This window comes from Octodon degus, unplaced genomic scaffold (genome assembly GCF_000260255.1).
Source record: "Octodon degus isolate 3935 unplaced genomic scaffold, OctDeg1.0 scaffold00169, whole genome shotgun sequence".
Lineage (NCBI taxonomy): Eukaryota > Metazoa > Chordata > Mammalia > Rodentia > Octodontidae > Octodon > Octodon degus.
Window position 1 is genome coordinate 1,032,462 of NW_004524745.1, and position 12,536 is coordinate 1,044,997.

General features: G+C 52.9%; 1 protein-coding gene across 10 annotated transcripts in view; it reads right to left on the minus strand.

Moving 5' to 3' along the window:
• Positions 1-509: 509 nt before the first annotated feature.
• Cxxc5 (CXXC finger protein 5) overlaps positions 510-12,536 on the minus strand; it is a 35,959-nt gene continuing 23,932 nt past the window's right edge. For 5 of the 10 annotated variants that reach the window (XM_023703326.1, XM_023703323.1, XM_004643237.2 and 2 more), the window contains exons 2-3: positions 2,861-3,925; positions 510-1,512 (exon numbers count right to left, since the gene is read on the minus strand). In XM_023703326.1, the coding sequence (XP_023559094.1) occupies positions 1,468-1,512; positions 2,861-3,766 (951 nt within the window). In that variant the 5' untranslated portion in view covers positions 3,767-3,925 and the 3' untranslated portion in view covers positions 510-1,467. Of the gene's footprint in view, positions 1,513-2,860; positions 3,926-4,131; positions 4,155-5,278; positions 5,383-5,805; positions 6,087-6,253; positions 6,334-8,119; positions 8,210-12,536 lie in introns of those variants that run through there. The other 5 variants (XM_023703319.1, XM_004643235.2, XM_023703321.1 and 2 more) reach the window with 5 other exon arrangements.

Sequence of the window (12,536 nt, forward strand, 5' to 3'; positions counted from 1 at the left end):
AGAAAAATGAGGGAGTGATCAGTGTGTTATTGGACACAGCCAGGTCTCCAGAAGCCTAGACCAAAATTCTGGAGCAACCATCAGCAATGGGTTGGGGTAGAGTTACTAGATCCTGCCATGAAAGAAAAAGGCAGGGTGCTGACTGGGCTAAGGAATCTTTCTTCTTCTTTTTGCAGAACCGGGAATTGAACTCAGGCCTTGGTGCTTGCCAGGGAAGCACTTATTCCACTGAGCCATCTCCCCTGCCCCCTAGGGCTGAGGAATCTAGGGGAACAGAGGTGGAGGCTAGGGTCAATGGAGATAGCAAGCAGATGCTAGAGTGGGGTCCAAGTAGATAGGTAGGGTGCTCTGGTGCCAGCCTCTTCTGAATGACCTCGTAGTGGATCTAGAAGGCCTCTCTTCCCAAGATAATCCCGCTTGTGTCTCTGGGTTGTCCTTTGCCACACAACCTCTACCCAGCAGCAACCCTCAAGCCAGCCCCCCAAAACTGGAGAGCAAGAAGCCAGCAGTGCTTTGTGACACAAACATGCATTCGTTTTATTCACAAAACAGCCTGGTTTCCTAAAACAATACAAACAGCATGTTCATCAGCAGGAAGCTGGCCATGGGCAGGGAACCCCAGGGGGCCCCTTGAGCACCCACCCCCACAGGCAGGGGATCTTGCAAAGAAGCCCTTTCTTCTGCTGCCATTAGCAAGGCCTGAAAAAAGGACATTTTCTCTAAGGGAAGTAGCCAGGATCAGAATCTTGGTGGATGAACGAACAGAACTTTCATCTTTCCAAAATCATCACTGTTGGGGTAGGGGATTCCAGTCAGGGCACAGTGGGTGCAGCATGGCTAGCCTGGGCCTGGACGTGCTCCCTCCCTCCAACAAGCTCCTGCTGGCAGCTCCACACACAAGGGTGGGTACGGAGGGGCTTCTACACGGCGCCATCAACATTCTCTTTATAAACGTGAGTGGATTCTCCAGGCAAACTATGCACTATTTTCATGGTCGGAAAGAATCAAAGGAAGTTTAAATGAGGGTGGAGTTAAACTGTGCTAAATTACAGTAGTGCTTATTAGTAACTAGATTTCAAAAGGTTACAGAAAATTTACATTCTCTACACAAAAACAGCATCTCCTGCACAGACAACATCGACATCGACACAGGAAGGAGACTGATTGTCCATTCTTTGCCCAGGAAGTCTTGGTACTTTATAGATTCGTCTTTACCTCTCTTTTTTTTGTTGTTGTTGTTCTTCCAAAAAAGCAGTTAAATTTTTTTTCTTTTTCTTTTTATACTAGGGACGTGGAGATGTTAAAACGACAACAAAAAATATATATATAAAAACAGGAATGAAATCTGTGAGAATATTTTTGGTTCTAAAGACGGGTGCATCCGTTTGTCTTCGCCCGAATCCCTTGCCGGAGACCACACGAGCAGTGACATTGCACGGAGAGGGCAGCTTTGGGTTCCCGCCGCCGTCACTGAAACCACCGGAAGGCGGCTCCCGTCGGAAGCATTACCTTCTGGCGGGGGGCGGGAGACAAAAACAAGGAAAGAGTTCAGTCAGGGTCCCGGTGGGCCTGGTGCAAAGACGTTCCCCGTGGATGGCCTCATGGCGGAGGGATGGGCATGAATAAAAGCTGCTACCCCGCAGAGTTCCTGCTATCCTGGCCTGGCCAGGCCAGAGGAGAAGCTGTGACCTGCTGGAGGACCCTGAGCACCTTGACACTGCTGAGCCACTGTGCCCAGGAACCTTCCTTCCAGAGAGCAAACCTCTTCCCTCGGGCCAAAGGCACCAACACCATGGTGCATTTGGGAGCCATGTCTGTTTCTGTCAAATAAGCATGTGCACTGGCTATGTACACGGATGTGTGCCTCGCACTGTGCTAGGCTGCACAGTGGGTGTGGAGCAGCATTGGAGGAGGAAGGATGTCTGGTGCTTAACAAGCGGTTGTATCTATAATGGGAGTACGCGTACTGGGCAGGTATGCATGTGTACTTCTACGCTGGAGGGAAGGGGGTGCCTTTGTGTGCACGTAGGCAAATAAACACATGAGGTCTGGGCCTGGGGAGAGTGTGGTCAGGAGGCCACAGCTGAGCTATTGTTGTTTTCCAGCCATTCTGGAGATTTGCGTCAAGCCCACTGGCAGAGAGGGACAGGGGCAGAAACCTCAAGCTGAAAAGATGCTTTGTAACCAGGCCTGCCACTCCAGTTAGGTCGCCACACTGGGTACATGACGGGTGAACAGGGACAGGCCTGCCACAAGAGTGGAGTGAAAGAAGCATGGGAAGCTCTATGCCTGCTGTGAGTTAAACTCATGGTAGATACACCCATGCCTATTGCCCAGGCTTGTGGACATCCCTAACCTAGGCCCTAATATATGCCAAGTAGGTGCACAGATCCAGGGTTTTCTCAGGCCTGTAGGCAGGGCAGCCAGCCCTGGAGCCTGTCTAACCTTGGGTGGCCTTAGGGGAAACCTAGGCTCCAAGGGCAAGTGAAGGGCTTATCTTCAAGGCGATAGGGTCTGTGGGAAAGGACTTCACAAATGGGGCAGGGGTCAGCTCCAGAATCTTAGGTCATGGACTGGACACTGTAGGGCATATCTGAAAATCAGAAACTTAGGACCTAGATAGGAATCTTAATCCTGACCCAAACCCCAGGAGGGGCATCAGAATCCAAATGCTAGGCCCTTGCAAACTATGGCCTATTGAGATCTTAGGATTTGACTTTGACTTTTAGGTCAGTGAACTGGTATCTTGAAGCCAGACCCCCAGATCCCACGACTGAGGGTGGGCTCTGGGGTTGTGGGGTGGGTTTGGATTGCCAGAGAGACATAAGAGCCCACACACCTCCCTCTAAGGCGCTGTTACCTCCAGAGCAGCGGAAGGCTTCTTTTTGAGTTCCTCACATTTTCTGAATTTGCAAATCTGATGGCCAGTCTTTCGGTTCCTACAACTGCTGCACTGCTCGCAGTTGATGCGCCGCCGACAGGGCGCACACATGCCACAGCGTTTCCGCTTCTTCTTGCCTGAGCTGATGGCGGAGGCCAGCTCTCCCTGCATGGGGTACTCAGCCAGGCCAGCCATGTGCAGCGCACTCTCAGCCAGGAACACACCCGCCGGGGTCATGATGAAGAGGCCTGGGTTGATGGGGAAGGCGCCCAGGTAGGGGAAGTCGGACTGGCCATTGAGGGCTTCGGCGCCTGCCACGGCCTCCATGTCAGGCAGGCCTGCACCTGCCTCGCTCATCAGCGGGAGGTGCTCCTGCACCACGCGCTTCAGCATCTCCGTGGACTGTGCGAACTGCTGCAGCGTCAGCTGTCCCTCGGCTGCCAGCTCTGTGGCCCGCTCTGCCTTGCTCAGCAGGCTGGCCACAGCACCACTTTTGTGCTTTGAGGTAGGGTTGCTTTTGTCCACCGCCATGGCCGCCGCGAGGTCGTGACCATTGGCCAACAGGGAGGCCGCAGCTGCAGTGGCCTTGTCAGCAGACTCCCCGCTCATCATGCTGCTGCCACCACTGCCACCAAAAGAAGAGTAGTGGGAGAGTGGACGGGAGCGACGCAGACTCTTGTTGAGGGGTTCACTGATGATGCCACTCTTGTTCCGACGCTCAGGGGGTGGGGCGTCATCCGCCACCAAGGCTGGCGTAGTGGCTGCCACTGCCGTACCCTTGTCTGTCGCTCCTGCCTTTGGGCCATTGTTGCCATTGGTGGTGTTGCTGCTACTGCTGCTGCTACTGCCGCCGGCATCCTGGGAGCCACCACCGAGGCTCGACATGGTGGGGCTAAGGCCCAGAACCCGATGCTGAGAAAGCCTGCCAACTGCCAGGGGTTCACAGATGAGCGCCTGGCCCTGCTGCCTGCAACAGAGATGCCTGGTGGGCCGCGGTGCTCAGGGCAGGCACATGGTCAGTGTCCACGTGGAAGTGTCTTTACTCTGTTGGGACAAGAGAGTACAGGGTCAGGGGAGCAGTAAATCCCTCCTCCTCCAACCCTGGCACCATCACCACCATATTGCCAAAATAACCACAAGCCAAATGAGGTGTTAAGTACCAACCCCTCCTTGGTTGGGAATTTTTTATTTGTACCATCTCCATTAAGACTCAGAAGAGGGTGGGGGAGATAGCTCAGCAGAGTAAGTACCTGCCTGGCAAGTGCAGAGTCCTGAGTTATATCTCCGGTACCATCAAAAAAAAAAAAAAAAAAAAAAAAGAGGAGATGGCTTAATAGAATAAGCTCTTCCCTGGCAAGCGCAAGGGCCTGAGTTCAATCCCTGGTTCTGAAAAAAAAAAACCTCAGAAGAATCCTATCAAGTAACGGTCAGTGTGCCTCCATTTCATGGACAAGGACAATAGAAGAGGAGTACTGTATAGCACCGGGGAGCCACTCTCTGATCTTCACTTGGCTATTTCTTACAGGTATCAGTTATTTCAACGCTCTGATAGTTATTCCAAGGTGAAGGCACCTGGTCATTTGTTTAACAAGGTCTGGCAACAAAGTAGTACAGAATCTTAAGCCGTCTCTCCTTGGAGGGCGAGGCCAGGAAGTGCCTACCAGAACCCACTCCTCCTCAGGTCCCAAAGCTCACTCAGCATCATCTCAGACCTCTTGTCTTGACCTGGCCTCTTGACAGCTCCCAGATGGGGCAGGGAGGGGCCTCGAAAAGCCTGCAGCATGGGGCCTGCTGACTTCCCAGAGATAAACAAAACTGCAGGAGATGTGGCAGAAGGGGCCTTGGGTTGGGACAGTCTGCGACCAGGAGTGGGTGTGACCCTGAAGGTGCCCCTTGTCCGGACAGGGCCTACTGCACGCAAGCCCCAAGGCAAAGACACTGGACTGGAGCTGCTGGCAACCTTGACTGAGGAACGGGTTCAGAGGAGGGAAGGGGAGTTTCCTCATCAGTTTGAGCTATCTAGCATCCCTCATCCCTGTCCTGCCTGCTACTGTAACCCAGCAGCCCCCAGGAGAGGGGTTGCAAGGCAAGGCCCAACCTTCAACAGCCGGTGGCTCAAGGGGGAGGTATAAATCTGGTAAACCCTATCATGTCCTGAGCTTGAGGGTAGAAACAAACTAGATCTTTGTCCCCAGACAACCCCAATTTCCCAGTCTGGCTACTCTAGCTGCTTAACCTGCCTCATAAGATCATTTAGTTTAATCTTCATTCATGGTACTCTGCTCCAGGACTGGCAAGGAGTAGCCAAAGGGGGTATGGTATGTGTATATGGCCAAGTGACTGGCAGGTTTATAACACCAGACCCTTCCTGAGCCTCCAGAGTGGGCACCAGCTCACCCTGGGCTCCCCAGCAAAGGCAGATGGGTGAAGTAGAAGGGCTAGGCAAGCTGAGAGAGGTCAGCAGGACAGACCCAGGAAGGCCCAGCAGCATCCTAGTTGGGCTGGAGGTAAGAGACACAGTAAGCAGAAGGAGATCACGTTGCTATGCAGTGTAATCTCCAAGGCCAAGTTCAGATCACGCCTTCAGCTCTCCTCAGACTGGTAACCCCTCCAGGTATCAGTGATGCCACCTAGGTGTGGGGGACCAGGGCTAGGATGAGATCAGGGTCAGAAACCACCACGGTACTGCTTCCAAATCCTTCTCCTCCAAGCTCAACTATTGTGCCCTGGATCCTGGTCCAGCAGGCCCACATTCAGTGGAAGGGGAAAAGGTAGAGGAGGTCTGTGGATTGGAGAGGTGGGGAAAGGAGCCGTCTGCGCCCCAGCCCCTCTGCGCCCCCCACCTCTGTGTCCTGCTGGCTGGTGGCAGAAATCGATAGCTGTATTAACGCTGCTCCTGCTCTGCTGCTCCCTCCCCTCCTTACAGCTCCAGGATCTGGCTCTGCGTGCAGGGCGTGCAGGTCAATTAGAAGTCAGCTCCCTCCAACACAGCCAGCCTGCGTTGGTGCAAGGCTGGCGTTCTGGCTGAGCCTCTGCTTTTGTCTCCATCCTGAGTCTCTCTCGGTGGGGAGCAAGCCTCAGGTTCTGTTCATCAGTCCCCCCTTCGAATTTCTCTCATCTTCCACTTTCCTCTCCTTCCTCAGGAACCATCTACTCCCAGCTTCAGGTCTTGGGATGTACTTAGCGGCTGGGACCAAGGAACGTGATACGTCACTGGACAGGTGCTGTGGGCAGAACACTGGTTTGTCAGCCTGGAAGCTGAAGGAAGAGGTGGCTAACCCAAGGGGGACTGGCCTCAAGGGTAACTGTCCTTAAACCCACACATAGTCTACACGGCCTGGCCTTTAAGCTTGCTCCAAAACTGCCCCATACCTGGCTCATCTTCTCCTTCAGGTCCTGAGAAAGCTGATGCCTTGGTCCCAGTGGACCCCTGAGCACAGGATCCATCTGCCCTAGTCACAGATAGGGAGGACAGAGGTGACCTACAGGACACATGGCAACCCCTCCCAAGCCAGGAAGGGCCTGGCAGTGCCCGGGCAGCAGGGGAGGAGCTGGGCTGCGTTGAAGCGGAGCGGGAACGAGCGGGAGGGAAAGCTGGCGGGCGGCGGCGGGCGCATCCATCATCGGCCCTGCCAGGAACGCATCCAGCCCCCAAAAAGAAATACTGCGCCTGAGGAGGGACAACAAAGGGCTCCGTTTCATCAGCAATGCGGAGCCAGCGCCCCGCCGCCCCGCCAGCCGCGGTCAGCCCACAAAGGACCCCTTTGTCCATGCAGGAGCTGGGCGGCCAGGAGCTGGGACCAGGGACTGATGGGCAGGGACAGACTCAGGGGGCAGGGGAACAAGTCATGGAGAACTGAGGGGCAGAAGGGGACAAGGGGCAGAAGAACAGAGACAGGTGGCATGGATAGAGAATGGTGAGAAAATCTGATGGCTGGGACAGAGAAAAAGAGGCCTGAAGAGGATGGGCAAATAGTCAAGGTTAGAGGACAGAAGGTGGAGAGGGGACCAGAGATCAGCATGATGGGACTGAGAGAGAGAACCAAGGCCTGACCCAGGCTCAGGGACTCAAGAGCCTAGAAACACAGAAACAGAGCTCTGGGAGAGTCCCAGACCGAGGGGCACAGGGATCAAGAGAAAGCAACTGGATATGGCCGCATGGGGAAGAACAGGAGGAAGACCAGATGAGACCTGCCACATCCGGTCTCAGGCCTAGAGAGGGGATGGAAAGCGGGGTTGAGAAGCAATGAGTTTTGGCCTCAGTGTTCAACCACTGGGACCTAACACCTGGAGTTGGGGCTGGGGAGATAGCTCAGTTGAATAAGCACTTGCCTGGCAAGCTCAAGGGCCTGTGTTCAATCCCCAGCTGACAAAAACAAACAAACAAACAAACAAACAAACAAACAAAAACTAACACCTGGAGTTGAGCTGAAACTCGGTTTGGATACCCTGGGAAGAAAAGGAGTCACCCTGCTGGCACTGGGGATTATTCCGTCTCCCTCCACCCCCAGAAGACACAGACCCTGCACCTCTCCTGAGGCAAGTACAGACCACACCCATAGGCCCAAGGTTGACACTCAGGTTCCTTTAAATAACTGGCTACTTACTGAGCATCTACTATTCCAGGTTGGTCTGACTGACTGATTGACTTTGATAGTGAAGACTGAACCATGAAACAGTGAGCTACATCCTCAGCCCTTTTTATTTTTGTTTTGCAACCGGGTCTCCCTCAATTGCCCAGGCAGGCCTTGAACTTGCAATCCTCCTACTTCAGCCTCCTAAGTAGTTGGGATCTAGGCATGTGCCAGGGTATGTAGTTGTCCCAGTGTCCTTCTGCTTAAAATAGAACTGAAGCCCTGCATAGTGGTGCACACCCGTAATACCAACATTTAGTAAAAGGCGAAAGATTTATACAATCTGAAGAGAAACCAGAGTATTATAATACCAACATTTAGGAGGCTGAAGCAAGAAGATTATGCATTTAAGGCCAATCTGCTATGTAGAAAATGAATGAATGAACGAACAAATGAATTAAAATCACCCTTAGGAAGTGTTACCTATTAACTAATGTCAGAAATGAGGAAACAGGCTCGCAGATAAGTGGGGTTGGTGCTCAGTAAGGGTAGAACTTCCCCATAGCCCAAGTGTTACTATCTTTATTCTACCTGTGCAATTAATAAAATGGCTCAGGGCAAGGTGACCCAATAACCTTGTCACCCCCCAACCCGAGAGTGTTACCATGTGGGTCACCTCTCCATGGTCAAGGGTGAGCTGTCATACTCCAGGAGAGTGCCCTCACCTGGGGGACTTGGAGATATACAGACAGGAAACTAGAATGCTGGACCCATGACATCATAATGTTAGCTGGCAACAAAGTCACCAGATGTGGTGGCAGTGTCCTCACTCCACCCTCAGCCTCCAAACAGCTACACTTTACTTCCTACAGGACTCTATCCCGGATTCTACAGGAGGTAACATCCGGGCTGGTTTTCTATCATGAGGTCCAGGTGGTGCTGCATGTATAGCTGTGGGCACTTACCCAACAGCAGCCCAGCGCTGTGCCCTGGGGGGGCCAGGGGAGAACACAGACCTAAATGAGACTACATGGGGTAGGGTTGAGCCAAGGGCTGCCAGCTTGGGAATTAAGAACAGAAGGGGACTCAGCCTGAAAACGTTACTAAGAAAACAGGTGCAAAGGTGTGGCTGTGAGCTTGGCAGGCTCCCAATTGGATAAGGCCTTGAGGCTAAGGGCAAGATTTTTAAAAACCATTTTACTGAGGTAGAACTTACATGTTATAAAATTCACCCATTTTAAAGTGTATTAATTCAATGATTTTGAGTAAATCCTTATTGTATTTCATTTCTTTTGAGACAGATCTCACTGTATTGTACGCTGACCTTGAACTTGTTATGAAGCCCAGGCTGGCCTCAAGCTCATGATCCTCCTGCCTCCACTGCCCAGAGTGCTGCGATTACAAGTGTGTATCACTCTACCTGGCTTGAGTAAACTTTTAAAATTGTGCAAATCACCCCTACCAAGGGCCAGGTCTACCCAAAGCACCACCCCTTTATTCCCAGCTGGCTATAGCAACCATCCAGGCCCGTCTGGCAGCAAATGGAGAGGAGGCCTGAAAGGGGCTGCATCTCAGAAATCCAACACACTGAGCTGGATAAGCCTACCAGCACCATCCTGTGTGGGCTTGCTTTGCAGATCCTACCCTTGAGAAATAGTGGTGTTTCTGCACATACCCTCAGCTCCTGAGACACCCTCCCTCCCTGCCACCAGCCCACCTCCCACCCATCATGGTAGGCTGTCCTCCCTAACCTTCCAGGTAAAAGAGACGATGGCATGCAGGCTGGTGGTGGAAGGGCACACAGACCATAGGATGAACTGAGCTGAGCAATGTGGGGAAGAAGCGGGTGTTCTGTCTCTGATTTCCATGATTCAGCCTGGGGAGTTTCCAGAGAGGAAAAAGCCCCACTCAGGCCAAGGAGATGCACACAGGGACACCGATCTTGGAGGCAGGGAAAACGCTGCCCTAGCTAGAGACCATAGAGCATGACCCTGTTACAAATGGACAGATATATACTGGCACACTGACCACCCTGCACACCCAATAGGTGGCTAGGACAGAGACAATGCTAGGGGCTGTAGACTAGCACCCCATGACCAGCTGCCATGGACAGAAAGGGGCACTGCAGTCATTCTTCCCTGACCCTCTGGCGCCCCTCTTTGCAGAGGAGGCACCACCCCCATGTTTCACCACCTGAAACATGCTACTAGGAAGTGTCTGAGAAAGCCACCTGGGTATATGGCCTCTATTTTCCCTACAGAGCTACCCAAAGCAGGTGGATCAGCTCATTCATAGAGGCCCCAGGGAGGTCTGCTCCAACCTGGGTTCCCGGCAGAGGATACCTCTGACAGACAAGGCCTTCCAGGCTTCTTCCCCCAAAGGGTCAGAGGCTCAGAAGACATCTGGGAGATGGCTTTGGAGCCCTTTCCCCATATGTCACATGGGACCACAAGGATAACAGTTTATGGAGTCTTCTTCTGTGCCATATACTTATATACTGCTAAAAGCCCCAGTCTCAAGGAAGTGCTTTTGTTTTATGGTGTTCGGCATTGATCTCTAGGGTCTCATGCATGCTAGACAAGTGCTTTGCCACTGGGCTAAATCCTTAGACCTTTTATGTATTTTTTCTTTTCTTTTTTGGTGGAACCTGGGATTGAACTCAGGCCTTGAGCTTGCCAGGCAAGCACTTCTTCTACTGAGCCACCTCCCCAGCCCCAATTTTTAAATTAGGTCCTTGAGACAGGGCTACTATGCAGCCCAGGCTCATGATCTTCCTGCTTTAGCCTCCCAAGTAGCTGGGATTATAGGCACGTGCCACTACATCCAGTTTACAGAAGGCAATCTGATAAGCAGTTGTGATGGAGAGAAAATGATGCCCTGCCCTCTGGGGTCCCCCAGGATCTTGGACTAAATGTTTCCCAAAGTGGTGACATTTGGGCTAACACCTGAGATGAGAGTCCATCGTCTATACTTAAGGCTTCCCTCCTAATGGCTCACTGTAGGAAAAGCCAGAGAAGGGATGAGAGGGGAGCTTCGCATGTGTGGGGGTGGCAGCACATGTCAAGAGGATCCACCAGGAACTGGAGTCCTAGGGCCTGGGTTTGTAGCTCTGCCCTGCCCTTCATAACTGTGGACTTTAACCAAGTCCTTTTCCCCCACTGACCCTCAGTTTTCTGTAAAATTGTGAGTTCTTGCTCCTCATCCTAAACTGCAGGCTCTCAAGTGATCTCATAGCGTAGGGACCCTATGGCTGTATGAGGAAGATGACAGGAACAGGAAAAAAAAAAAAAATCCAAATAACAACTCCCTACCCATTCTGCAAATTCCAGAAGGTCCCTTCTTTTTTTTTTTCTCAGTACCAGGGATCAAACCTTGGACCTCACATTTGTCAGACAGGTGCTTAGGCTGCTGAGCTATCTCCCGGGTCCCCTAGAAGGTCCTAAACTGGCCTTAAGCTTGCAGCAACCCTCTGGCCTCAGCCTTCCATATGCTGGGATTACAGGTGTGCAACACCACACCCAGCCTAGCAGTGATACAGTTTGCAGGTAAGGAAGCACATCTGAAAGGAAGAGTTTTGAGCTGGATTGAGCTTGAACCCCAGACAATAGGTAGCTTCCTGCAGCAAACAGCATTCAGCCCTTCCCACTAATTTCCCCAGAGGACATGACAACAGCAGGACCTAATAATACCATCACTCTCTGCCAGGCACTGTGCTAATAAACATTTCATCACTGGATTCTATTCATAAACATTTACCATCATCCCCATTTTATAGATGAGGGAACTGAGGCTCAGGAAGGTAATATCACCTTCCCGAGATCACAAGGTCAGCAGGTGGCAGAGCCTGGATTGGAATCCAGGTCTGAATGACCTAAGGCCTGGCTCTCCAACACTGGTCAAAAGCTCTAAGACATACAGAGGGGCTTCAGTGGAAAGATGAGGCTTAGTTCTGCTCTCAGCTAGAGCCAACTCCGCATTTCCCATGGGCCTCTGGGATGGCACTCAAGCTCTGGGTAACTCACACTAGGGCACCACCACTGAGAAGTCTGCAGCTGTACCCCAAGGCCCAGGAAAAGGCAGGGGACAGGGCTGCGGGTGGGCTGGATAGTCCAGGCTGGGCCAGAGCTCCGGGCATTCCGGCAGCCCCCGCAGGAAGCAGAACTCGACGGAAACCAGCTCCTGCCGCCTCCCCCAGAATCCTGTGGGCAGCCCAGCCGGCTGCACAGAGGCCCTCTTTGTGCCTGCCCCAACCCGCCACCCGCGGCTGGCCCAGAGTTTTGAGTTTCCTGGGGGGGGGGGGGGGAGGCTCAGCCACCATGAACCTCCCTCCAGCTAACTCCCCTCCTGGGGGCAGTCACAGCAGTCCACAGCTGGAGAAGGAAGTGATGGCCAGGGCAGCCTTAGGGACCGGGGGGCCTGCAGTCTGCCCACACCCCACTGCCGCAACATCCACATGTCCTAAGCAGGGGCTGAGGAGCCAGTCCAGGCTTCCCCCTGAGCCTACCACCTTGCCAGTGGCTGCCAGCAAGGCCAATGTGACCCTTTGGGACCAAGAGCGGAGGGAGTGCATCTGTTCTACCACTGCTTCCCACTCAGTAAGCAGAGGCCTCCCTCGAGCTCACTTCCTAGCAGTTCAGGGGACAAAGGCCCCTTGGGTGTGAGAGTAGGGTGGAATGTGTCACGAGGAGCAGCACTTGTACCTACCAGGAAGTGTGTCAGGCAACAGCACGGTATGTGCATGCCTTGGTGCATGCACAGAGTCTAGATGTCACCCTTGATGGCCTGGAGCACACCGGGTTTACGTAAGAGTGCAGGTGAAGGTGTCCGTGAGATGCCCACCCTGATTCTGTGCACAAGGTAGAGAGGTCTGTGCTAGCCATACCTAGGAATGCAGACACCCGGAGTGGGGTACAAGTACTATGTTTTATCTACACAGCGGGGTGTATGTGGGTTCTTCTGGCCTGTGTATGTCAACCTGGATGTGCTGAGAACACCAGTGTGTGTACAATGAGCTGTGTCAAGGGTTCTGGGAGGTATATGAGCGGGGGCCTGACTGGGTTGAGGGCAGTATGGGTAGAAAC